General features: G+C 47.7%; 2 protein-coding genes across 6 annotated transcripts; one reads left to right on the top strand and one right to left on the bottom strand.

Annotated features, from left to right (window-relative positions):
* Positions 1 to 1,053: 1,053 nt before the first annotated feature.
* FIBP (FGF1 intracellular binding protein) lies at positions 1,054 to 22,413 on the bottom strand. Of its 5 annotated transcripts, none has more exons than XM_087880943.1 (11): positions 21,766 to 22,413; positions 11,909 to 12,057; positions 10,463 to 10,661; positions 9,986 to 10,112; positions 8,994 to 9,094; positions 7,461 to 7,594; positions 5,644 to 5,752; positions 4,225 to 4,288; positions 3,552 to 3,638; positions 2,611 to 2,708; positions 1,054 to 1,407 (listed from the first exon to the last, which is right to left on the bottom strand). In XM_087880943.1, the coding sequence occupies exons 2-11, from the start codon at positions 11,991 to 11,993 to the stop codon at positions 1,338 to 1,340; spliced, it is 1,074 nt and encodes a 357-aa protein (XP_087737069.1). In that variant the 5' UTR covers positions 11,994 to 12,057; positions 21,766 to 22,413; the 3' UTR covers positions 1,054 to 1,337. The 5 variants fall into 5 exon arrangements, with proteins under 5 accessions (XP_087737069.1, XP_087737071.1, XP_087737067.1 ...); XM_087880945.1 differs by lacking the exon at positions 21,766 to 22,413 and adding an exon at positions 15,080 to 15,508; XM_087880941.1 differs by lacking the exon at positions 21,766 to 22,413 and adding an exon at positions 13,467 to 13,544.
* CCDC85B (coiled-coil domain containing 85B) lies at positions 21,513 to 25,336 on the top strand. Its single transcript, XM_034424412.3, has one exon. The coding sequence runs from the start codon at positions 21,740 to 21,742 to the stop codon at positions 22,439 to 22,441; it is 702 nt and encodes a 233-aa protein (XP_034280303.3). The 5' UTR covers positions 21,513 to 21,739; the 3' UTR covers positions 22,442 to 25,336.
* Positions 25,337 to 26,715: the final 1,379 nt, after the last annotated feature.

Here is a 26,715-nt window from a genome sequence, read left to right as displayed (position 1 = left end):
AACGGCTGTCCAGTCTCTTCTTAAAAACCTCCAGTGTTAGAGCAGCCACAACTTCTGGTGGCAAGCAGTTCCACTGGTTAATTGTCCTCACTGTTAAGAAAGTTTCTCCTTAGTTCTAGGTTGCTTCTCTCCTTGATTGGTTTCCATCTGTTGCTCCTTGTCCTGCCCTCAGGTGCTTTCAAAAGATTCTTTCTTTCTTTCTTTCTTTCTTTCTTTCTCTTTCTTTCTTTCTTTCTTTCTTTCTTTCTTTTCTTTCTTTCTTTCTCTTTCTTTCTTTCTTTCTTTCTCTTTCTTTCTTCTTTCTTTCTTTCTTTCTTTCTTTCTTTCTTTTTCTTTCTCTCTCTCTCTTTTTCTTTCCTTCCTTCCTTCCTTCCTTCCTTCCTTCCTTCCTTCCTTCCTTCCTTCCTTCCTTCCTTCCCTTTCCTTCCTTCTTTCTTTCTCTTTCTTTGTGTGAATGGTTGTAAAATGAGGAAGATCTTATTTTGTTCTGTTCCAACCAAACTTCTCTCTCTTTTGAGCATCCAACACAATTTTTCCCCATTCTTCCATGTTGGGATCCGGCTTACGTCTGAATCTGCATTCCCGGGTTTCTGGCTCAAAAATCCTATCCTGCCATTATAATTTTTAGAAGGTGCTTTCACACCCTCAAGAACCAAAAACCAGCATCATCCAAGAGCGATAAAACCCAGTTTTAATTCTGACACTTCACAGTTCCCCTTCTCTCCCCTTGCCAGATGTATTGGATGACAACTCCCATCATCCCCGACCAGGCCTGGCTTTCTCCCCTTAAACCCTGCTCTAATTCAACACAACTGGGCCAGCCAAATCGAGCCGGAGCCTTCTTGCGGGGAGAGATTTTCTTTTCAGCAAAAGCACCCACAAACGACAGACAGCCCCCCCCAATTTTAATTCAGAGAGCCGAAAGCCTTCTTTTCCCGTGCCGGATCGGTTGGACAACAACCCCCATAATCCCCCACCCACCAGGCACGGTCTTTTAAGACTCAGTGCTCCTCATTCAACCTAGCCAAGCCAAAAATCAAGTCACGCGCCAGCTTGGGACCGAAACGGATTCTTTATTTCATCCGAGCCAAAAAAACAACAAAAACCAACAACAACTCAAAATAATGGACTAGTCCTCATTGTCAAAAGGAAGGGGAATTAAAAAAAGATAAGGGGGAGAGGAAGGATGAGCTTTGGAGGTCACGGGTGCGAGGAGAGGAGCCACGGAGGAACACGGCAACTCTGGCCTTGAGGGTGTCTCTCCCGAAATAAATATGAACATCTGGTGTTTTTATTTTTTAATTTAAAGAAAATAATCAAAATCGGGTGGGGGGGGGTTAATCGTGATATATCTTCAGCAGGCAGGCCTTGAGGGTGCCCATGTATCGTTCCCAAAGTACTTGATGCCTGCAAGAGGAGAAAGCCAGAAGTCGGAAAAAGTTGGGAGGATTGGAGATAAATGCAGGTAGTCCTTGACTTGCGAGCGCTCCTTTAGTGACTGTTCAGAGGGGGGGGAAAAAGTAACTTACGATTGTTTTTCATTGTCATGCGATGAAAATTCGGACACTTGGCACCATTGATTCGTATTTATGACGGTCGCAAAAGTCCTGGGGGGGGGTCATGTGATTCCCCCTTTTGCAACCGTTCGGACGAGCAAAGTCGATGGGGGGGGGGAAGACAGATTCACTTAACAACCGAGGGTGACTAATTTAACGACGGCGGTGATTAGCAAACCGAGGCAAGAAGGGTCGTAAAATAAGGCAAAAACTCACTTGTGTCTTGCTTAGCGTCACGCATTTTGGGCTCAGTGGCGGTCATAAGTCGAGGACGACCGATGAGAGGTAACTCAGCTCGACTGAAGAAAAATTCAGTCCTTGACTTACAAACATTTATTTAGCAACTGTTCAAAAGTTACAAATGCCACTGGAAATAGTGACCTACAGCTGGGTCCTCAGACTTATGACCGTCACTGCATCCCCGTGGTTCATGTGACAGCGGGATGCTGTAACCGGACGTAAATGCAGCTGTGTTGCTGAGGGCCCAAAGGTCGATCGCAGTGACTGCGGAGGGGGCCCCGACCGTCACAACTTTGAAACTGGGTCGTAAGTCCCCTTTTTCGGGCGAATCGTAACTTTGAACGGCTGCTGAATGACCAGCCGTAAGTCGAGGACTTCCTGTGACACGAGAGGCTCTGCCAATAGAGGTAGTCCTCGACTTACGACGGTCCATTTAGTGACCGCTCAAAGTTAAAACGGCACTGAAAAGAGTGACCTATGGCCGATTTTCACACTTAACGACCGTTGTAGCATTCCCCCACGGTCAACATGATTTACGTTTGGATGCTTGACAGCTGACTCACACTTACAACGGTTGCACTGTCCCGTGATCCCCTTCTGTGACCTTTCTGGGGAAAGCCAGATTCGCTTAACAACTGTGTCACCCGTTTAACGACGGCAGGAATTCGCTCCCAAGGTCATAAAAAACGGGGCAAAAACTCACTTCAGCCAAGGCCTCGCTCAGCAACGGAAAGTTCGGGCTCGGCGGAGGTCGTAAGTCGAGGACTACCCATACTGCCAACAAAGGAGTGTGAGAAAGGCGCTTTATACACACCTGAACACTTCCAGCGAGTGTGCGCTGGCTGTGTAGTGGGTCAGGAAAAGCTGCACGTCGTTGGAGCTCCATTTATCGGACCGAAACGGTTCTACAAACTTCGGGAGGTTTCGGGGGGAAAAAAAAGAGAGAAAAAATAATAAAAATCAAGCTTTTCCTGGTAGGAAAAGTGATAATTTACGAGTTTTGGAAAGGGAGCGAGATTGGGCTCGGATCCCCCGGTGAGGTTTGGAAAAGGGACCGAGGCTGCGTTCCCAGAAGGAGGAGGAGATTTGGATCCCGGATCCCATGAAATCAGAGGCGCCTCAAATAAATCTGAGTGGATTCGATGCAGGGCCTGAAGGGGCCTTCGGTTGGGTTAACCGTGTTCGCTTGCTTTTAATATTAATATTTAATATTTCTGGGAGTGGAAGTCCACCCGTCTTAAAGGATGCTGGCTGGGGAATTCTGGGAATTGAAGTTCACCCATCTTAAAGCATGCAGGCTGGGGAATTCTGGGAGTTGATGTCTACCCATCTTAAAGCATGCAGGCTGGGGGATTCTGGGAGTGGAAGCCCACCCATCTTAAAGCATGCTGGCTGGGGAATTCTGGGAGTTGAAGTCCATCCATCTTAAAGCATGCAGGCTGGGGAATTCTGGGAGTTGAAGTCCACCCATCTTAAAGCATGCTGTCTGGGGGATTCTGGGAGTTGAAGTCCACCCATCTTAAAGCATGCTGGCTGGGGAATTCTGGGAATTGAAGTCCACCCATCTTAAAGCATGCAGGCTGAGGAATTCTGGGAGTGGAAGTCTCTCATTTTAAAACATGCTGGCTAGAGAATTCTATCCACCATTTTAAAGCAGGCTAGCTGGGGAATTCTGAGAGTTGGGAGTTCTAAAAAGTATAAATGTTAGGCAGCCGAAAACCCACATTCCCAGGGCTTGGCAGTGACTCGCGCTACCTTTTCCACTAGATCAATGAAAAAATCCCGGACGTCTTTGCTGTGGGTAAGCTTCGAGGCGATGTTAATCAAAGCCCGACTGAGATTCTGAAAGAGAGAGAGAGAGATGGGGAGGCTATATAAATTTGATTAAAACAATGAAACAAAATTACGCAACGTGAAGTAAAATAAACATAAAATAACGTATAAAGTAAAAATTTAAAAATATATAAAAATAAAATAAAATATAATGTAAACAAGGGAATCACTAGGACAGTGTTCCCAAACCTTAACAATTTAAAAGATCTGTGGACTTCAACACCCAGAATTCCCCAGCCAGCCATGTTGGCTAGGGAATTCTGGGAGTTGAAGTCCGCTCATCTTAAAGGAAGCTGGCTGGGGAATTCTGGGAGTTGAAGTCCACTCATCTTGACACACTGCATCAGAAAACCCTTTTAAGCATTTTTTAAAAAGTTCTTTTCTACAAAATCCACATTTTTCCCCCCTCCAAAGCGCAATGGCTCCCCCGTGTGGCCAGCCAATAAATAACAGCTCACAAGCATTTCCCGATTTATATGATTCTTGGAGAAAACCTCTGATACTGTCCGGGTTTTTTTCTCTATTACCACCTAACAAGGAGGTTGTGGGGTGTGTCAGGATTCAAACTCTGGGCCTGAGTCCCAGCAGCACCCACCTTAAAATTGGCTTCCATCTCACTGAAGACCGAGATTTTGCCCCGCAGCGCTGTGCACACCAGGCTGTAGAGTGAAGTATAAAAAGGAAAAAAGCAGGAAATTTTAGAGAAATTCTAAACCCCCCACCCAACTGCTTATTTCAAGGTTGGAAGGGACCTTGGAGGTCTTCTAGTCCACCCCCCTGCTCACTGTATAGTTCCAGACAAATGGCTGTCTAGTCTCTTCTTAAAAACCTCCAGTGATGGAATACCACAACTTCTGGTGGCAAGCAGTTCCACTGGTTAATTATTTAAAAACATTTTAAAAAGTATCTTAAAACGTCGCAAGCTTCCTCCCGAAAAGTGTAACCCTCCAAGGTGGCAATTCTGCCCCAGCAAAGGTTAAAATACAGGGGATCCTCAAGTTACGACTTGTAACGGAGGCTGCCCGCTTCGGTTGTAAGTTCGAAACAGTCGTAAAACGGGATTGGCTGTAGGGCCATCAATGATTTTACAATGTGTTTGTGTGGCGGTCGTTGAGGAAAGCCATTGTTCCCCACGGCGTGGTTTTGCCGAAAAATCAAATTATTTGGCAAAATCTGTGGCGCGAATGCAGGACAGAGCAAATGTCCGTCAAGACGGATTCTGTTGCTCGGCATTCAAAGGATAATTGGGTGGAATGTCAGATCCAAGTCGTAAGTATCAGGCAGGTCATAACTCTGAGGTAAAGGTTCCCCTTGCACATATGTGCTAGTCGTTCCCGACTCTAGGGGGCGGTGCTCATCTCTGTTTCAAAGCCGAAGAGCCAGCGCTGTCCGAAGACGTCTCCGTGGTCCTGTGGCCGGCATGACTCAATGCCAAAGGCGCACGGAACGCTGTTCCCTTCCCACCAAAGGGGGTCCCTATTTTTCTACTTGCATTTTTTACCTGCTTTCGAACGGCTAGGTTGGCAGAAGCTGGGACAAGTCACGGGAGCTCACCCCGTTACGCGGCACTTGGGGTTCGAACCGCTGAACTGCCGATCTTTCTGATCGACAAGCTCAGCGTCTTAGCCCCTGAGCCACCGCGTACCTTAACTCTGAATCAGTTGCTAAAAGGACAAGTCGTTAAGTCGAGGAGTTCGACCCGGTGTTCTGCTCTTTGTCTCTCCAAATTGAGGGACAAGTCGCTAGTCCTCAGCATTCTCCGAGGAATGAGACTTCCCTCAGCTTGCTAAGGAGCTTTGTTACCTCCCTCTATGGCTGAGGTGAACCGCTCAAAAGTCTTGGGAGTGAATGAAACGTTGTAAAATGATATTTAATTCGTGGCGCCTCCGGCCAGCTCCTAACAACTTATTCGCCTGCTTTACGGGAAAAATGCAAAGCTCTATCATTTGCCTTGCGCCAAAGCTTTGAATATCCTGCCAAGCCCCCTTCGCAGGACCCCTCCCCATATATATACCTCTTGTGCAGATCTAACAGATCTTTGTCGGCAATCAGAACTTTTAACTCTTTCAGGCCCTGTAAAAATTCTTTATCCAAATCGACGTCCATATCGTCCACGTTGGTATCTGCCAGGACAGATTAAAAAGTGAGTCAATTATCGGTCCGTTTGTTTGCTTTTCTGCCTTTAGAAGGAACCCCAGGCGGTGAACGTAAGTGATGACGGATGTTCAGGAGGCTCAGAAGGGACCCTCCCTAGTTTCTCAGGCGGTAAAGGAGGGGAGGGGGGAGAGAATCTAGATCTATGGAAAGAGTTCAGAGTGTGTGCAGGGATGTGTAAGTGGGGAAGACCTTGGGAGACAAGAGCGTGGAATGGTCAGATAAAAGACTACTCAGCCTTCAGCTGCATTACAGGCAGGAGTGAGATTCAGCCGGTTCAGGAGAATCGGTTGCTACTTTTACATCCGGTTCGCCGAACCGGTAGTTGCAAGGACTGGCTGGCCACGCCCACCCCACCCCTCTCAGGAGTCTCCACGTGGCCCGTTTTGGATGCCAGGTAAGTGCAGGGTCTGAGAGGGCGAAAATCGGGCCTCCTGGAAGTTTGGAAAACCAGCCTGTTTCCGGCCTCTGGAGGGCCTCCGGAGCCCGGGGAGGCCATTTTCACTGTCCTGGAGGCTCGAAGAAAGCCTCCGGAGCCTGGGGAAGGAAAAAACGCCCCTCCCCTGCTGTGTTGCAGGAGGCTGAGTAGGCCACGCCCACCATGGCCACGCCCACCCGGCAACTGGGCAGAGAACCGGTTGCTAAAATGTTTGAATCCCACCCCTGATTACAGGTAGGGCAAATGCTGAGCAGGGACCCTCCCTAGTTTCTCCGATTGTTATTGGGGCGAGGGGGAAAGAATCGTACTTTCAGATTTGCACGATTCTGTTAATGGAGCTTTACAATAAAGCAGAATTACCGTATTTTTTGGACGATAGGACACACTTTTTTTGTCTCCCAAAAGGGGGTGAAAATATCTGTGTGTCTTATAGACCGAATATTGCTGAAGCCTCGTCCACCCGCCAGCAGCTGTTTTTTTTGCCTTTCGGGCCTTTTTTCCTGGCCTGTTTTCAGACCTTTTTTCAGCCCATTTTTGATGCTTTCTTCGGCCTGTTTTTGAGGCTTTCTTTGGCCCATTCCGGGGCTTCTTTGGCCCATTTCTGAGGCTTTTTTCAGCCCACTTTCGAGGCTTTTAAAATCCATTTTCGAGGCTTTTTTTAACCCGCTTTCAAGGCTTTTTTCAATCTGTTTTCAAGGCTTTTTTCGGCCTGTTTTTGAGGCTTTTTTCAGCCCACTTTCGAGGCTTTTTAAATCCATTTTCGAGGCTTTTTTTAACCTGCTTTCGAGGCTTTTTTTTGATCTGTTTTCAAGGCTTTTTTCGGCCTGTTTTTTCGGAAAAAACAGGCCAAAAAATTCTCAAAAAAAGGGCCAAAAAAGCTCTGAAAACGGGCAAAAAAACCAAAACAAAACAAAAGGCTGGAAAAGGGCCAAAAATGGGGCGCACAGAGGTCAAAAACTTTTTTTGTTTTGTTTTCCTCTTCTAAATGTAGGTGTGTCTTATAGTCCAAAAAATACGGTAGTTTATCTGGCCGTGTTTCCTGTCTGGTAAAGCTGACGCAAGTTATGAAAAAAACTCCCTAAAATTAAAGAGAGAGATTGAGAATGGGGTCAGTGCTGCTCTTAAGATTACAGCAATCCATCGCTACGGGTGCAACAGAACCTGAATTCCCACTGGAGAAGGGCCTGGTCTCCTCCAGGATCCCTTCACCCCATACCCTGAAGGATCTGCCCTCTTACCCATCGCCCCCAGCGTCCAATTCTCGATCATTTGCTCAGCACAGTAGGCAAAATCCTCGAAGCTCAAATATTGCAATTTCTTCTTCCCGGTCTCAAAGCGGCTGTTGGCGAAGAACACGATGGCGGCATAGTCCCTGGGGGTGGGGTGGGGTGGGGGGGTGGAGAAGAGTTTGGGGGTTTAAGTCAGGCCAGCTTAACCACTAGGACTCCCGGGGGAGGGCCTTCTCTGTGAGGGCTCCAACCCTTTGGAATGAACTGCCCCCTGAGATACGAAATATCCCTGATCTCCGTGCTTTCTGCTGTGCCCTCAAGACCCTGATGTTCCAACAGGCGGGGCTAAACATATGAACATGTGAATGATTTTAAAATGTTATCTAATTTTGGGTCCTATTTAATTGGGCCAAACTATGTTATAATAATAATTTTAATTAGCAATTTTATGATGTTTGTGTATCTATATTCTTTCTTGACTGTACACCGCCTTGAGTCCTACGGGAGAAAGGCGGTATAGAAAATAAATAAATAAATAAATAAATAAATAAATAAATAAATAAATAAATAAATAAATAAATAAATAAATAAATAAATAAATAAATAAATAAATAGATAGGACAGCTGGTCAGCAAGGATAAAGGGAAAGAGCCTTGACCTATCGGCCCAAAGTCTTGTGTTTTGCTGCAGGTCCATTGCGCGCAAAAAGCTGTATTTCTGCTTAAGAGACAAAATGGCTTCCTTCTCCAAGCTGCAATTTAGATGCAAAAAAAAAAAAGATTTCCCTATTCCAGAGGATAAAAAACAGGTTACTTCCTGGTTAAAACCAGGAAGTAACGACGTCCAGGCGGGGTTGGGGTTGGGGCGGAGCCTCGCGCTGCCGCCGCTACCAGTTCTCCGAACCAATGCGAACCGGTAGCATTTCACTCCTGGAGGGAGGAAGGGAGAATGTGTGAGAAGCAGAGATTTTCTGGTGGACTGGATGCCCAGAATCTGGGATTCATAGAATCGCAGGGCTGGAAGGGATCTTGGAGATCTTCTAGTCCCGTGATGGCGAACCTATGGCACGGGTGCCACAGGTGGCACGTGGCGCCATATTGGTGGGCACGCAAGCTCAGCTCCGGCAAGCATGCGTGCGCCGGCCGGTTGATTTTCAGGCCTTCTGGGCCCACCGGATGTCAGGAAACAGGCTGTTTCTAGCCTCCGGAGGGCCTCTAGGAAGGGTGGGGAAGGCTGTTTTTGCCCTTCCCAGGCTCCTAGAAAGGCTCTGGGAGCTCTGGAGCTCTGGAACCCTACTGGGCCCACGGTGCCATCACGTATCAAAAGCAGGGGGAGCATGAGGGGGGGCAGGGGGCATAGAATTATGGATGTGGGCACGCGTGCGTGTGTCCCCCCCGCCCGCTCCCCCTCCCGCTTTTGACACACAATGGCAAAAAGGTTAGCCATCACTGTTCTAGTCCAACACACACACACCCCGCCAAAGTAAGAGTCCTAATAACTCTACCTTGAGCACAATTACATCACCCATGCTTATTTTCGTACCTGGCTAACCGATCGGAAAGCAAGAAATGCTGTTGAATGTTTTCCACTAACGACCCACGCAGTTCCTCCACGGCTTTGAAAACACGCTTGAAATTGTCAAACTGAAACGGAAGGGGGAAAAAAAAACCCACAACACTTTACGCCACCGTGGGAGACAAACCACGCTAGTCTGGGGTTGCAATAAATAAATAAATAAATAAATCAGGAGTGGGCCTGTACCTGGTGCGACTAACCAATTTTATTTTGTTTGCATCCCACCCTTCTTACATGCGGAGCTGGCAGCAGAGTCGGACAGTGAGGAGGTGGGGGAGGAACGTGGGCCAGTCCTGCGGGCTGGGGAAAGCTCGGACGAGAGCTCTGCATCTGAGGCAGAGAGGGGGACAAGGCCATCTGATAGTTATGTGCAGCCTCCGGAGTCTGACATCAGCGAGGCAGAAGAGCAGCAGGAGCCTGTTCCCAGTGTGCGCATGCACAGAGCTGCCAGACGACAAAAACAATTAAGAAACAGGGTCGACTTGGGAGTAAGGCTTGGAGATGATTGGCCCCTCCCATAAAAGAAGAGCGAATGGGGCGTGAGCTTTTGCAGGAAGCAGTTAGTTCATCTGGCCGATTCCAGATTTGAAAATTCTGTTTGTGACTCTGTGCCAAGTTTGGCTTTGCCCTGCGTCTGGAAATTAGCTCTCTGGCAGCGTTCCACATAAGATAAGGTGGGTGTTGATAACCTTCCTCTGAAAGACTGTTTTATGCGGACTGTAAATGAAAGGAATTTACAGCCGTATGAATTAAAAGAGGTTTTGCAGGACTAAGATTGTGCTTTATACTTTCTAAGGAAGTCTAGGTCAGAACATTACAAAAAAAAAAGCCCTGTATTTACAAGATTCTGGATCATCAAGCATCTGGAAAACGTATTTGCCTTTCACGCCAGTCTGTTAAAAGTGTTACAGAAAGCAGAGAAAAAATTCCTACTTTTGGGAATTCAGCCGCCAACTTACCTGCCGGCGACAACTTTTAAGAGTCACGCCAGTTTTGGCACTGATATCATCCAGATCTTTCTTGGTTCCTTTTGATAGCTTTTTTCCCAGCACCTCACGGACGAAAGCAGCATTGAAGGCATAGTACCTGGGAAGGAATAAAAACATTGCTACAACAGGTAGTCCTCGACTTCCAACAGTTCGTTTAGTGACCGTTCAAAAGTTACGACGGCACTGAAAAAAAGCAACTTATGAGTTTTTCACACTTCTCTTCTGTTCTATTCTGTTCTGTTCTGTTCTGTTCTGTTCTGTTCTGTTCTGTTCTGTTCTGTTCCGTTCCGTTCCATTCCATTCCATTCCATTCCATTCCATTCCATTCCATTCCATTCCATTCCATTCCATTCTAAGCAACAGCTGAGTTGCCACAGTCTATCTAAGTGAGTATGTGGCCCAAATCCGACCCAGGGGCCATGTTACCCACTATTTCAACCAGCCCACCTTTCAATCAGCATCGTCTGCCGGCAAGGCGGGATCTGGAAAAGCAGCTGGTTCAGCAACTTGGGGGGAGAATGGAGGAGACGCTCCAACATATAGAAGGTGCGGTAATGGTCCATGGTATCGCTCTGGAGGACGTCAACCGTGGCGCCGGTCTGCTCCAGGATGCCAGAACGCAGCCGAAGAGAGACGGCATCATCGACTGGAGAAAGCCAAGAGGGAAAAGTTTGTCTGAAGAAGTCAGTTTCACACCAGGGAAGATTTATAGACTGCAAACATTTCTGCCCGGCGTTAAGGCGAATGTAACTAATCACAGCCAAGAAAAAGCATGCACAGAGCCACAAGGAAACACATGCAAGAATCCAGTTCGTGTTCTCCGAGGTTGCCAGGATTGGGACTTTCGAGATCATCTATTCTACTGTTTCTCAAACGTGGTAGTGTTGTGGCCCGCCAGCAGCCAGCAGAGCTGGAAGTAGATTCGGACAGTGAGGAGGTTGGGGAGGAACATGGGCCAGTCCTGGAGTCTGGGGAAGGCTCTGATGAGGGCTCTGCGTCGGAGGCAGAGAAGGGGCCAGGGCCGGATGCCAGTTATTAGCTGCCTTCGAAGTCAGACATCAGCGAGGCAGAGGAATAGCTGGAGCCTGTTCCCAGGGTGCGCATGCTCAGAATTGCCAGACGAAGAGAACTAAAGAACAAGGGTCGACTCAGGAGTAAAGCCACAAGTGGACGATGAATGGCCCCTCCCAGAGGGAATAAAAGAGGAGCGAAAGGGGAGTGGAGTTTGCAGGAGACAATTACTTTGTCTAATTGGTTCGTGACTCTCCGAGACGCCTTGCCAAGGTTTGAAGATATCGGGCCTGGCAGCTCTCCAAGCCAGATGAGGTCTGTGACTTTAAATTCTCCCTTGAAAGACTTGGCTGGATGTGAATGAGGGGAATTCATTGTTCGTTTAATAAAAAGGATTTTGTCGGGACCAGGATTCTGCTTCGTGCTTTTTGGGGAAGCTTAGGTCACAACAGGTAGCTTGAAAATGGGTGGACTTCCAATTGCTGGCTGGGGAATTTTGAGAGATAAAGTTCTCACATCTTAAAGCATGCTGGTTGAGAGATTCTTGGAGTTGAAGTCCACTCGTCTTAAAATTGCAAAGGTTGGGGACCCCTGCCTTAGATTAGGATTCCTCAACCTTGGCAGCTTTAAGATGGGTGAAATTCAATTCCCAGAATCCCCCAGCCAGCATGCTTTAAGATGGGAGTACTACAACTCCCAGAATTCCCCAGCCAGCATGCTTTAACAGGGGTGGATTTCAACTCCCAGAGTTCCCCTAACCAGCTGAGGAATTCTGGGAGTTGTAGTCCTTCTCATCTTCAAGTTGCCAATGATGAGAAACACCGTTTCATAATTGTCTTTTTCATGAGAAACAGACAACGGAGGTGAAGGACCGAGACTTACCAGAATATCCATCTAGCCACAGTTGATAGACTTCTTCATCGATCAAGGTAGTGTTGCCCACAAAAATATCCAGATTGCTGGTCATGATTAATGGAGTCCCGCTCTTCTGGCATGGAATCTCTTGCTAGCATCAAGCTGCACCTCACAGCCTGCAAGGAAAGCAGAGAAGTCAAGTTTCTAGTCCACAAGCTCTTTTTCCCCCTCCGAGACCTTCCCAGCTACAGAAAGTTCCACCCAAGAAGTTTGGAAGTTTTCCCAGCCTGGTTGTTAAATTCTTGTGTTTTATGGGTGTTGGGGAAATTCAAAAGACAAAGGCCCCCCCAAAATATTGAACTGAAGGATGGACATTTTTTAAAAATAAAACCACTCTAAATTTCCACAGAAAGGAAGACAGGAGGATGGTGAAACCTGCGTCCAAAAGCAAGCACAAGTGGTGTCGAAATGTATTAAAATTTATTAACAGTGCATGTTCACAGCAGTCGTCAAAATCCTGCTCAATTTTTACACATTTTGGGGGATGGACCTCTTTTAAAAAAAAACCTATTTTCCAAAGAAAGGGATGGACAGTCAATCACATGAAAAAAATGCACTCTAGGAAAGGCGCAGGTCTTATTTTTAATAAATGCTATTTTAATAGGAGGAGTTAAAAATCTGATTTATATTCACAATAGCTATTTTTTCCCCTTTTCTTGTGTTTTTATTATTTTTATATTTATTCCCCTCCTTGCTTGACAGCTTTAATATTTTAAAATATTATCTTATATTTATATTATTATTCCTTGCTTGACAGCTTTATTTTAATATTTTAAAATATTATTATATTTATTATATTATATTATTCCCTTTGCTTGACAGCTTTAATATTTTAAATTATATTATATATTATATTATTCCCATCCTCGATTTACAGTTTTATTATTTTAATATTTTAAAATATTATTATATTATATTATATTAATATTATATTATTCCCCTCGCTTTACAGATTTTAATATTTTAAAATATTGCTTAGCACATTGTAAGCCGCCATGAGTCTCCGGAGAACGGCGACATATAAATCAATTTTTTTTAAAAAAAATATTATATTATATTATATATTATATATTTATTATATATTATTCCCCTTGCTTGACAGCTTTATTATTTTAATATTTTAAAATATATTATATTATATTATATTATATTATATTATATTATATTATATTATATTATATTAATTATATTATATTATATTATATTATATTATATTATATTATATTATATTATATTATATTATATTATATTATATTATATTAATATTATATTATTCCCCTCCTCGCTTTACACACCTTGGCCAGCCATTCTCTGCTCCCTTGAGAAAGGGAAGAGGCGAGGCACTCTGTACATGCTCAGAGGCACCCAAGCCTTGGAAGACAGACCTCCACCCCCCACCCTCTTGCTATATAGAGTCTACCCGTTTCTTCCCGGCTCGTTCAGCGGCCCATCTCCGCACAAAAAGCCCGGCCAGCCAAGCCCCAAACGGCTCCCCTCAATATCCATCCAGCTGCAAAAAACCCACCAGCAGCCATTTGCAACTGTTTAGATAGAGCCCTTTCACGTGACCAACTCCGGGCAGAATCTCTTCCGGGTCGCCGCCAGCCTGGGTGGGATCTGCGCGTGCGCTTCCTTTTCTCTCCCCCCCGCTGGTATTCTCGGTTTCCATCTTTACTATTGGCACGGACGGCGGGTTGACGAAGACCTCCTAGTCCGCGCTTGCCAGTGATAAAGATGGAAACCGATAATACGGCGGGGAGGGAGGAAAAGGAAAGGCAGCGCATGCGCAAACTCCGTCCATACCTATAGTTCATATATGGGTCATAACTATAAGCCTAGGATGGGGCTTATGGGAGTTGTGATCCGATGCATTTCAGAGGAGGCTTCCTTAGCGTGGTTAAGCCTTCTGGAAGGAGCAGCATAAAATAAAATAAAGTATACACGCACATTTTGAGACCTAAAATGAGACTGGAAAATAACTAAGGACTAGTAACATGATTTTGTGCACTTTTAAAAAAATGATTCCTTTGGGCGTTGGGACTGGAAATAGTGCTGAAGCTGAGGACTAGAAACATGATTAATTCAGTGTTGTGTGCATATAAAAAACTGGATCACTTTGGAAATAGTGCTGAAGTCGAGGACTAGAAGCATGATTAATTCATTGTGTTGTGCCTATAAAAAGGTGAATCCCTTTGGGGTTTGGGACTGGAAATAGTGCTGAAGCTGGGGACTAGAAGCATGATTAATTCATTGTTTTGTGCCTATAAAAAGGTGAATCCCTTTGGGCTTTGGGAGTGGAAATAGTGCTGAAGCTGAGGACTAGAAGCATGATTAATTCATTGTTTTGAGCATTGGAGAACATTGATCCCTTTGTGCTTTTAAATAAAATCTCATTTATTCATCAGTTATTCTGCCATCTCTTAGAATGAGGCTCATCCCGAGTTTTGGCTACTCGCATTATAACCAAGTATTGCATTTGTAATCCACAGAATAAGCACCGTTCTTTGCAAATAGGGATTTCCCTAACTACCACTACTACAAGGACCATCATCCTCAGCCAATGTACACCGAGTACAATGACAGTGCCACCATCATAAATAGGAGACAGCTGCCAAGTGTCTCCATTTTGCTTGCGTGACCATGGGGATGCTTGCAATGGTCGCAAGTGTGAAAAGTGGTCGTAAGCAGGGGGGTTCGCAGGGGTTCGGGAGAACCTCTAGCTAAGATTCTGTGCAGTTCGGAGAAGCCCCAAATCCCACTTCTGGCTGGCCCCGCCCACCCCTCCCCTCCCCTCCTAGGAGTCCCCACGCGGCCCGTTTTGGATGCAGGTAAGTGCAGGGTGGTGCGTGGAGGTTCGGAGAGGGCAAAAAACGGGCCTACGCTCCGGAGGGCCTCCAGAGCCTGCGGAGGCCGTTTTCACCCTCCCGGAGGCTCAAGGAAAGCCTCCGGAGCCTGGGGAGGGCAAAAATGCCCCCCACCCGACTAGGCCATGCCCACCTTGGCCACATCCACCCAGCAACCGGGCACAGTATCCCTTGCTAAAAATTTTGAAGCCCACCCTGGTCGTAAGTCACTTTTTTCAGTGCCGTTGTAACTTTGGACGGCCACTAAATCAATTGTCGTAAGTCGAGGACTAACCTGTATTTATGCGGTGCCTGGTTGCGTGTGGCTTTTAGTTAACAACTGGGGTGTTGATGGGGCCGGAGAGGAGCATGGTAAATCAACACAGCCCAAGCCGTCCACCGGTAGAACCATCTGGTATCTTCTCTCTTCCGCAAGCAAAATTGGGGTCTCCGTGTTTCGAACCCCCAGCCCTATATCTCTGCCGGTAGATCCCCCATCCAGGCAGGAATTTCTTTCTGCTTTCCTTTGAATGCCAGAACCGTCAAAACCCTCCGGAGTCAAAAGCAACTAGGAAGACACTGAGTTCTACTTGGCAGGGCACCCAGGCATGTCAAAAAAATAAAATAAAATTGCATTTTTCTCGCTCCCTTTCTTTTAAAGGTTTCTGGCCTGGCTCGCATCCTCTTGAACCTTGGCAACCCCGGAGAAAAACAAATTAAAAGTGTCTTGCCTGTGCAATCGCGCTTATCCGTCTTTTTCCCGACGACAGGGACAAAAAAAAAAAATATGGGAAATGTGCAGAGGCGAATTTGGCAGCATGCTAAGAATCGAGGCCAAGTTTTGGAGGAGCAAAAGGAGCAGGGCAGAGTTTAGGCTTCAGCGTGTTGCCAAAAACTCCATAGTCCCCAACCATAATGGAGTCCAACTTTTCTGTTGCTAAACGAGACCTTTGAGAAGTGAGTTTTTGCCCCATTTTACGACCTTGACTCAGCCTTCTGTCCTTCCGAGCTCGGTAAAATGAGGACCCAGATTGTTGGGGGCAAATAGGCTGACTTTGTAAAACGCTTAGAGACAGCTGTAAAAGCACTGTGAAGCGGTATATAAGTCTTAAATGCTATTGACCTTCCTTCCTTCCTTCCTTCCCTTCCCTTTCCCTTCCTTCCCAGTGGTTAGAATGCAGGATTGCAGACTAATTCTGCCCAGTGTCAACGGTTCGATCCTGACTGGCTCAAGGTTGACTCAGCCTTCCGTCCTTCCAAGGTGGGTAAAATGAGGACCCAGATTGTTGGGGGCAAGAGGCTGACTCTGTAAACCGCTTAGAGAGGGCTGTGAAGCACTGTGAAGCGGTATATAAGTCTAAGGGCTATCGCTATTTCTTTCTGCAGTTGTTAAGTGAGTCACTGCACTTGTTAAAATTAGTAACACGGTTGTTATATGAATCCAGCTTCCCCGTTGATTTTCAGTATGTCGCAAAAGGGGATCGCATGACATAGGGATACTGCAACCATCATAAATATGAATCAATTGCTAAGCGCCTGAATTTTGATTACGACCATGGGGATGCTGCAACGGTCATTAAGTGTGTCACTTTTTCAGTGTCTTTCAGAACTTTGAATAGTCAATTCAAGTCGAGGTTTACCTGTAGTTTAACAAGGTTAAACCATAGTTTGGCTAACCATAGTGCCAATCAGCCACACTGTCCTTCGGTTTCAAGCCAAGATAGCAAACCTGGATTTATTCTGGTATAAAAGAACTACGACCGAGACCTCTTTGCGATTTAATTTCAGTTTTATAATCAGATTTAAGTCAAAAGAAGATCACTGCTCTTGGGGCTGCAGTTTGATAAAGGCAAAGACACCGAAGAAAAACATTCGTGGAGGGAAAAGGAAAAGTGAAGTTTTTAAAACTTTGGCTTTTAAATCTTTTTTTAGTTTGGCTTTTAAATCTTTTTTTTTTTTGGAGGTATGGGGGAATAGCATTTGACAAATCAATCCTAAAGAAGAATTCGGTTTATCCCCTCCAAACTGACCCATAGAAAATTGGATTTAAGGGGAAATTTATTTCCAACTGACGACTCGCCCATCAAGCTTAAACCTGGTTTGTGATGTAAAATCCAACCCTTGGATTTTAAGAAATCCAAGATGTGGGATGTTATCCTGCAAACTCAGACAATGCTCACTTAACGCAAAAGTTGCCGCCAGGCAGGATGTGTGAGAGCCAGCTAAAAGTGCCACCAATGATTCAGAGCCAGTTTCCCACAAAATGCAAAGGAAATTACTTTTCCGGGAGCCAGACAAAGGCGGGCATCCTTCCTGAACCCATTGCCAGAGTTCACACGGCCCTGTTGTGGTCCGCCAGCAGCCTGCGGAGCTGGCAGCGGAGTCGTACAGCGGTGAGGCTGAGGAAGAACAGGGGCCAGTCCTGGAGGCTGGGGAAGGCCCGGATGAGGGCTCTGCGTCGGAGGCAGAGATGGGGCCAGGGCCATCGGGGAGTGATATGCGGACTTTGGAGCCTCCAGAGGCTGATAGTAGAGAGGCAGAGGAACAGGGGGAGCCTGTTCCTAGTGCACGTATGAGAAGAGCTGCCAGAAGGTAGGAGCACCTAAGCAGAGAGGACGACTCAGGAGTAAGGCCAAGAGATGACTGGCCCCTCCCATAAGGTTTAAATGACCAGCAACACAATTTAGTTTGTGTTTAGTTTAGTTGTGTTTAGTTTAAATCAGTCTTTTCTGAACAAGGGCTCTTAATTTAACTTCATTAACAGCCGACAGGAATCCAAAGAATAACTCAATTCTGAAGCACAGTAATCTTACTGTGGTTGGCAGAATGCCCAGAAGCAATTTGCAGGAAAACTGGCAAGAGAGAAACAAGAGCCGAATCAAACGTTTCTGGAATCAAGATGTGAAGGAATATGAACGAAGTTGTTTCCTGCAAATTGCCTCAGTCGTCGTCCTTCCTTAAATAGGCTAAGGGAGAGGCCAATTAGCCCCAAGCCTCTTGAGGAGACCTCCTCCTGAGGAGCCACTCCTGCCTTTCGGCAGCTCTGCGCACCCGTGCATCAATAAGAGGCTCCTCCTCTTCTTCCTCTTCACTTATGGGAGCTTCTGGAGGTTCTGAAGGCCCTGTCTGAATCCCCGCCTCTGGCACCACATCTTCTCCAGCCTCCTCACTGTCTGACTCGAGTGCCAGCTGCACAGGCTGCTGGCACATCACCACACCAGCCTCCTCGCTGTTGGAATCAGCTACTAGCTGCACAGGCCGCTGATAGGCCACAACAGCAGCAGATAACTCAACCCATTCTACAATGAGTCGCATGGTAGTTTTCGAATGATAGGCTTTTGTGTCCTGAACTCATCAAGACAGGCAAAAGGGTTACCGGTGGGCCCAGAAAGCCCATTTTTCGTCCTCCCCAGGCTCCAGAGGCTTTCTTGGAGCCTGGGGAGAGCGAAAACAGCCTCCCCTACCACCCCCGGAGGCCGGAAATGGCCTGTTTTCCAACTTCCGGTGGGCCCGAGAGGCTCGAAAATCAGCTGGCTGGCGTGCCCATGCACGCTGGAGCTGAGCTAGAGCAACGCTCATGTGCCCACAGATATGGCTCCACGGGCCACCTGTGGCACGTGTGCCATAGGTTCGTCATCACGGCTGTAGATGTTGGTGCAATTCAGTCTATAACCACTAGGGGTGCACTATGTGTGGGTTGATTGAATATGGAGCCTGTTGCTTGCAGATTAGTCACCAGAGGGCGCTGCAGCCTAGACTAACACTTGGAGTAGGTTTCCCTTTGATGAGGATTGCAGAGCTGGCTGTCCAATTTTGGGGTCCCTTAAGGGGCTTCTCCCCCAGGATTGGGGTCCCAACTTGGACTGTGGGTGCCTTACAAACTCTAAGGCTTTTGCCCAATTTTTAGTTATTTTTTTTCTTTCAAGCAAGAACCAAAGAAACAGCTCGATAGTAACTTTCCAGTGCAAATGCGTCCTGTAGGAGCTTGGCTTACTCATGCATATCCTGCAAAATCTATTCTCTCCGTTAATTCTTATTTTGTGCAAAAAGAGAAAAAAACATGCAAACACTCCTCGTTTTCCCCGTTCCTGTTGCAAGCAACAAACTCCACGGAAAAAAAGGTATAATGCAGATTTTTCTTCATTCATCAGGCAATCTCCAAACAATAACTCAACAGTCGTCGAAGAGAGTCTTCTGGGGTGCACATAATCTATTCCCAATTCAGTAGGTGAAAAACGAGATTATAGCACGTTTTGCTCCTCCCCCACTCGCCCGGCAGCCAATCAGAAACACAAGAGGTGACCAGGTGACATAAAACTACATTTCCCAGGAAGCAATCTCTTAAACGGATAGCTCTTAATTCCTTAATCCCAGTTGCAATGGATGGCTGGGAAAGTTGGACCAAAAGGGAGGCTGAGAAGGCCAAAGGATGGAGGCCTTTGAACTCTGGTGCTGGAGAAGACTCCCGTGAGTCCCTTGGACTGCAAGGCCATCCAACCGGTCAGTCCTAGAGGAGATCAACCCTGGCTGCTCTCTAGAAGGCCAGATCCTGAAGAGGAAACTCAAACACTTTGGCCACCTAAGGAGAAGGAAGGACTCCCTGGAGAAGAGCCCAATGCTGGGAACGATGGAGGGCAAAAGAAGAAGAAGGAGACGGCAGAGGAGGTGGCTGGATGGAGTCACCGAAGCAGTTGACGGGAGCTTAAATGGACTCCGGAGGATGGTAGAGGACAGGAAGGCCTGCAGGAACGTCGTCCATGGGGTCCCGATGGGTCGGACACGACTTCGCAACCAACAACAACTCTTAATTCCTAAACTAACAATTTACTCTAACCAGCACACTAGTCCTAACCAAATTCAACCCCTCAGATCGTCCTTTGGCACCAACTCCTCCAAACCACCCATCTCCCATCCTTCAAGTGTCCTACACCAGACCCTACCGGGACCCCCACTCTATTCCCATCCCCACGCCTCCTGCCACAACCCTGGAAATCACGGCGGGGGAGTGGGGGTGGATGGAATCTGCTTGCCAGGGTCATGCCAAGCTGCAGAAGACTGCCAGACCCCCAGAGTGGGTGGGTGGGTGCAGGAGAACCCTTAATCCGGATTGCAAGCGGGGGGAAAGGGAGCAAACCAGCTCCGTTTCCCCCACCCACCCACGCCCCCCTGCCCCAACTCCCTGCATCCCATGCCAATGTCTCCTTGCTGTGCCCAGGGGTAGGGCGTTCTCTGTGGGTGCTCCCACCCTCTGGAATGAGTTGCCTACCAAGCTCGGGACGGCTCCTAATCTCCACTCCTTCCATCGGGACCTGAAGACTTGGCTGTTCGAGCCAATAGGCTGACTCTGATTCTGGGTTTTATTATTGATTATTTATTAGTTCATTTGGTTTAAAATGGGATTTTGTTGTACCTGTTTTTAACTTGAGTCCTTCTGGAGAAGGGCGGCATATAAATACATGGAATAAATGTATGACAAATGTAAATAAAAAATCAATCAATCAAGGTTGACTCAGCCTTCCATCCTTTCAAAGGTAGGTGAAACGAGGACCCAGATTGTGGGGGCAATAAGCTGACTTTGTATAAATATACAAAAGTATGAAGGCTATTGCTTAGCGCATTGTAAGCCGCCCCGAGTCTCTGGAGAAGGGCGGCATATAAATCAAATTAAAAATAAATAAATAAATAAATAAATAAATAAATAAATAAAATAAAATAAAATAAAATAAAATAAAATAAAATAAAATAAATAAATCCATGCCCGGAAACCACTTTGGGGAGGCGGGCGGATGGAATCCGCTTGCCAAGCTGCAGAAGGCTGCCAAGGGGGGTGGGAGTCCCAGACCCCCAGAGTGGGTGGGTGGGTGGGTAGAGGAGACCCCCGTCCTAATAATCCGGATTGCAGTGTGTGTGTGTGGGGGGAAAGATTGCAAGACAGCTCTGTTTCCCACCCACCCACGCCCCCCTAACCCCAAGGAAACCACTGCGGGGGTCGGTTTTGCCAAGCTGCAGACCCCCCCCCAGTGGGTGGGTGAGTGGGTGGGTGCAGGAGAATCCCCAATCCGGATTGAAACCCGGGGGGAAAGGGGTTTGCAAGCCAGCTCCGTTTCCCTCCCTCCACCCACCCACCCACTCCTCAATTTCCCCCAGCTTAGACACCCCTCTTCCCCCGGCTTTTGCATACCCCCGCGCGCCCCTTCCCAAGCTGCAGAAGGCTGCCCACGAGGGGGGGTCCCAGATCCCCTCCCCAGAATGGGTGGGGTGCAGGGGAAGCCCCCTTAATCCATGCAAGGGGTTGCAAGCCAGCTCCGTTTCCCACTCACCCACCCACCCCCAACCCCCTAACTAACCCCAATCCCGCATCTCTGCGGGATGGCAATCAATCCCCCTTTGCAGAAAGGCTGCCGGGGAAGACGGGGGGGGAATCCCACAGACCCCCCAGAGCGGGTGGGTGGGTGCAGGAGGACCCTCGATATGGATTGCATGCGAGGGGGGGTGGAAAGGTTGCAAGGCGGCTCCGTTTCCCTCCCACCCACTCCCCAATTTTTTTTACCCCCACCCAGCTTGCAAAAAAAAAAAGCTGCTGCTTTTAATTCCAACCGCCCATTCCTATGCATGCATGCACGCGCGCGCTCCCCCCGGCCTCTCCCACTTCCACCCACCCACCCACTATTTTTTTTTTCTTTTTCTTTTCTTTTTTTTTTTTTGCATCCTTCCCCTCCCCTCCCCTTCTTTTCTCCGCGCAGGCGCCCTTCTCCCTTCTCTGCACCTGCTTCTGGGGCCGGGCGGAGGCGCAGCTTTTCCCCAACCTCCCCTCCGTCGTTTTCTCCCGGAGGAGGGCCGAGATGCAAGCTCGGCTGGCTCCTCCCGGCTTCCAGCTTTGGAAAGATGCCGGCCCCGCGGCGGGTTAACCGGTTGCACCCGCCACCGTTTTGCACCAGCCGGAATTGAACCCGCGATGTTCCCGGCCGTCGGCCTCCCTACCAGCCCTCCGGCTGCTGCTGATGCTGCTGATGCTCCCGATGCACCCGATCCTCCTCCTCCTTTTCCTCCTCCTCCGGCATCCGATGCCCCGTCGGGCGAACCGGACCTGTCCGGTTGCAGCAAGGAAGAGCTGGTGCGCCGCTTGCGCCGGGAAGAAAGCGAGAAGCTGGCGGCTCTGGTGCAACGGGGGCGGCTGATCCAAGGCGTGAACCGGCAGCTCCAGGAGCACCTGCGCGAGATCCGCGAGCTGAAAGCCGTCAACGGGCGGCTGCAAGCCGAGAACCGCGAGCTGCGCGACCTCTGCTGCTTCTTGGACGAAGATCGGCTGAAAGCCAAGCGGCTTGCGCGCCACTGGCAGCTCTTCGGGCACCACGCGGCGCAGGTGTTGCGCGACGAGGTGGCCGGTTGCCTGCGCAAGTTAGCCGGCTTGGAAGGCTTGCAGGAAAGGCTGGCGCAGGACAACCTGGAGCTGAAAGAGCTCTGCTTGGCCCTGGAGGATTGCGCCGCCGCGGCTGCCGCCACCGCTGCCCGCCCGGATGCCAGCCCGAGCCCCGGAGGTGGGTCGTCGGAACTCAGCTTGCCTTGCGGACCTCGCGATCTGGGGGACGGCAGCTCCAGCACGGGCAGCGTGGGCAGCCCGGATCAGCCTCACCCGGCTTGCTCTCCCGATGAATGAAAGCTGCTGCTGCTTCACCGGACGGATGGCAGCCTGGAGCGTGGGAAGAAGGACCCCTCCCAGGGATGGATGGATGGAAAGGAAGGAAGGAAGGCAAGAAGGAAGGAAGGAGGGAGAGCCACCATCCGCTCCTTCCCCCACCTTCCTTCCCAGATATAAGATTAACAGGAAGGGACCTCGTGGGGTCATCTAGTCTAACCCGCCTCCCTTGCTCAAGTGTCTGCCTCTACCTAGGATGGAACGCCACAACCTCCTGATTGCCAGGCAGGAGCGCCAACTCTAGGCCACCCATATATGGGTAAGGACCACGATGCCAAGTTTCGGCTGCTGGCCGAACGGAGCCAGCTTTCGGGACCGCACAGGACTCCTCGGCGAGGGGATTTTTCTTTTTTTCTTTTTTTTAATGGAGAAGGCGTCGTCGTAATCATAATAATCATAATAATCATAATAAGGCCGTTTGGGGGGGCCAAGCTGGTTTACTTCCTCCACCGTTTCTGGGGTTTTTTTTCCACACCCACCCACCCCAAAGGGGGGATCATTCGAACCCGCCACGCACGCTCGGATTATTGGGTAGGCCAAGCACCGGGAAAGGCTCCTTTGAAAGGCGGCTGGATGGGGAAAAAAAAAAGCAGGATCCTTGCATCAGGTCGGAGAAGAAAACCTGACGTCGTTCGCTAATCTAGTGAGGAATTTTTGTGGCTTAAATCCCCCTTGAATGAGAGTAGTGAGGGTTTTTTTGGGGGGGGGTCTCACAGGAGTCTTTGTGAAAGGCGCCTCTTGGCTTAACTTGGCCTACCGGGTGGATGGCCGTTTGGGATCGTGATATTTTTTTTGCTCTTCTTTTACGACTTCTTCCATCCAGATCGGAAATTCTCTGCATTTTTCCTCCGGATGGTCTACCCCGCAGGGCAGTTGTTGGGAGAAAGGCGAAATTAAGGAGGAGAAATCTGCCTGCGCTCTGATTTTCCCTGCAGGAGCTAGAAATCCCATGGACAAATTTGGATGGGGCGAACTTTGCAAGGAAAGGAATCACCATTTTGTCGTTTTATTCTCGCCGTCCGGAACTGGCGCGTTCACAAATGTAGTTATAGCCTGAATTTGGACAGGATTTTTTGGGGTGGAACGGGTAGAAAGGGGTTTCCGATTCCTTGGGATATTCTCCCCACTGTTTTTGACTCCCCGTTTTAATTCCTGCAAGAATGGATCCCCGGGGGAGAATCACGCAAAGAGATCCACGGAGGACTTCAGAAAGGACTTTTAAAGGCGACTGCATAAAAACCTTCGTTCGGAATATTTTGGGGGGATTACGACGGGAAACATACTATATAAAACAACCCCACAGGTTAAGCTATGGAAAAGTTAAACCCTTGGGTGCAAAATATGATAAAAAGAACTGCAGCCGTCTTGAGTGACAAGCAACTGCATGGCAGGATTTGAACACAGCTGGAGGGCAGGAGGTGCAAAATTTAGGGTGCATGGTTCTGCGTGGAAGGATAGGCTTCACTTATCCATCCACTGGGTTCCCGTACAAAAATTTGCCAAAACTATTTCAAAATTTATTCCCTGGCGTAAAGCTTTGAGCCAGTTTCTTCGTAACAATGCCAAGGTTTGAACTTCAAATGGGGGTGGGGAAAATGGGGAATTTATGGGTGCCTTTTTTGGAGTCAAAGATACACCCCCAGTTTTAAGAATTTGGGCGCGCAATGTTGGCTTTTTCCTCTTAAGCCGAGTTTTTGCAGGCCGCGAAATGGATCGCTGCACTTTTCGAAGTTCTGCTAGTGTTTTAAATCTTGTTTCCCTTCTACCCAGGGAAACTTAAGGGAGGGGGGGGGCTTTGAATTTCGATAGAATATATATATATATGCAGGGGAGGGTCCCCATTTTTTTTTTCTTCTCTTTCCGATGAGCAATATTTCAAAATAAAAAATAAAAATCCAGCTTTGGATTCCCCAAAGGTGGAGCTTTAAAGGAAGGTGGTCGGAGGAACTCCTTGCCACTTGGTTGTGTCGCGTGTGCCAAAACGGGACTTTTTTTAGTGCAGATTTTGGGTGGGGTTTATTATTCTGGATGCAGATGCTGGGTGAGAGGATGAAGGGAAGGGCTGAAGGATTGCACTTGGGGGTGAAAAACAGGGAAAGTGCCAGCAACAGGTATTCCTCGACTTACAACTACATTTGAGCCCGGCATTTCTGTTGCTAAATGAGAGACGTGTTAAGGGTGTTTTAATCCCATTTTACGACCTTTTGTTGCCACGCTTGTTAAATGAATCTCTGCGGTGATTAAGTCAGTCCCACGGTCGTTAAAAGCGAATCTGGCTTCCCTCGTGACTTTGCAGGGTCACGAGACCCTGACCCCCGTCATAAATATGAGTCGAATTGCCAAGCGTCGGAATTTTGACCCCGTGACCACGGGGGAATGCAGCAATGGTCATAAGTGTGAAAACAACGGTTGTCAGTCACTTTTTTCAGTGCCATTGTAACTTCGAACGGTCACTAAACACAACCGTTGCAAGTCGAGGACTACCTGTAATTGGAGAGCGCTTGTGTCTTTGAAAGAGGCCTGGCTTTTTTCTTCTTTTTTAAACCGAAATTAAATCATAGGACTGGTTGCCAGCCAAAGAACGGCCCTTTCCCAAAAATCCTGATTACTCTCTTGTTGTAACGCCAATTATTTTTTCCCCCCAAGCCCTGAACGAAGCTGGGTGGCAAGAATTTTTTTGTGTTTTTTTTTTTTTTTAAAGAGGAAATAACATCTGGTTAAATTGATAACGCCTGGAATCCCGAGCAGGACAAAGGGGAAAAGGGGCCTCTTAATCTTTTGGGAAAAAAAACAAAGGTTTTGGGGGTTCTTTCCTCTTGAAAGCAAGAATGTTAATAAATCTGTTAAAAACGACAACTTTGGAAGGGAGAATTTCTGTGTGGGTGGATTTGCGTTATTTCCCCTGGACGGAGATAATGGGGGAATTGTTCTTGATGAGGTATTTAGACGAGAAAAACCATAATGCACAGGTATGGCATAGGACCGTGATGGCGAACTTATGGCATGCGTGCCAAAGGTGGCACGCAGAGATCTTGTGGGCACACACGCTGTCGCCAGCTGGCTTTCTGGGTGCCAGAAAATGGTCTGAAAACTGCCCAAAAAACGGCCAAAAAGAGCCAAAAAAAAGATAATTTTCCGGGCTGTTTTTGGGCCGTTTTCAGGCCTTTTTTGGGCTGTTTTTGGCTATTTTTGGGGCTGTTTTTGGCTGTTTTTTTGGGATGTTTTCCGGGATGTTTTCACGTTGTTTTTTTTGAGCCGTTTTTGGCTGTTTTTTTGGCCGTTGCCCAAAAAAAACAACATTTTTGGGAAAACATCCCAAAAATGCAGGTCATTTTTGGGATGTTTTCAGGCCATTTTTGGGCCGGTTTTGGCTGTTTTTTGGGCCGTTTTCACACCGTTTTTTTGGCTGTTTTCATGCCGTTTTTCAGGCCACTTGCAGGCCATTTGTGGGCCATTTTCAGGCCATATTTTGGCCATTTGCCCAAAGAGCCATTTTGGGGCTGTTTTTTGGGGCCGTTTTCCCAGGCCATTTTTCAGGTTGTTTTCCCGCCATTTTTCATTTGAGGCCATTTTTTTGTGCGTTTCCAGGCCATTTTTTGGGCTGTTTTCATGCTGTTTTTCAGGCCATTTTCAGGCCATGTTTTGGCCATTTGCCCAAAGAGCCATTTTTGAGCTGTTTTGGGCTGTTTTTGGGGGGCGTTTTCAGGCCATTTTTGGGGCTGTTTTTGGGGCCGTTTTCCCAGGCCATTTTTCAGGTTGTTTTCCCGCCATTTTTCATTTGCAGGCCATTTTTTTGTGCGTTTTCAGGCCATTTTTGGGGGGCTGGTTTTGGCTGGTTTTTGGCCTGTTTTCCCAGGCTGTTTTTCAGGCCATTTTCACACTGTTTTCGGATCGTTTTCAGGCCATTTTTGGGGCCATTTTCCGGGGCCGTTTTTTGGGCTGAAAAACAGGCATGTGCATGGGCACTCGATACCAAAAAGATTCGCCATCACTGGTATAGGAGGTGGTACCTGGCTCAACAGCAGTAACTTTGAGATGGGTTTTGGAGTCCTCGGTATGAGCCAGCCGTGTGCAGGCGCTGCCAAAAAAGCCAACACAATCCTAGGCGGCATCAACCGAGGGACAGAATCAGGATGACGAGAAGTGTTTAATATCTCTTTATAATGCCTTGGGAAGACCGTACTTGCATCCACTTTTGGTCACCACACTATAAAAAAGATGTTGAGACTCTAGAA

Source organism: Pantherophis guttatus, chromosome 18 (assembly GCF_059756535.1).
Source record: "Pantherophis guttatus breed Tessera chromosome 18, ASM5975653v1, whole genome shotgun sequence".
Taxonomy (NCBI): Eukaryota; Metazoa; Chordata; class Lepidosauria; order Squamata; family Colubridae; genus Pantherophis; species Pantherophis guttatus.
This window is presented reverse-complemented; position numbering and strand designations above follow the sequence as displayed.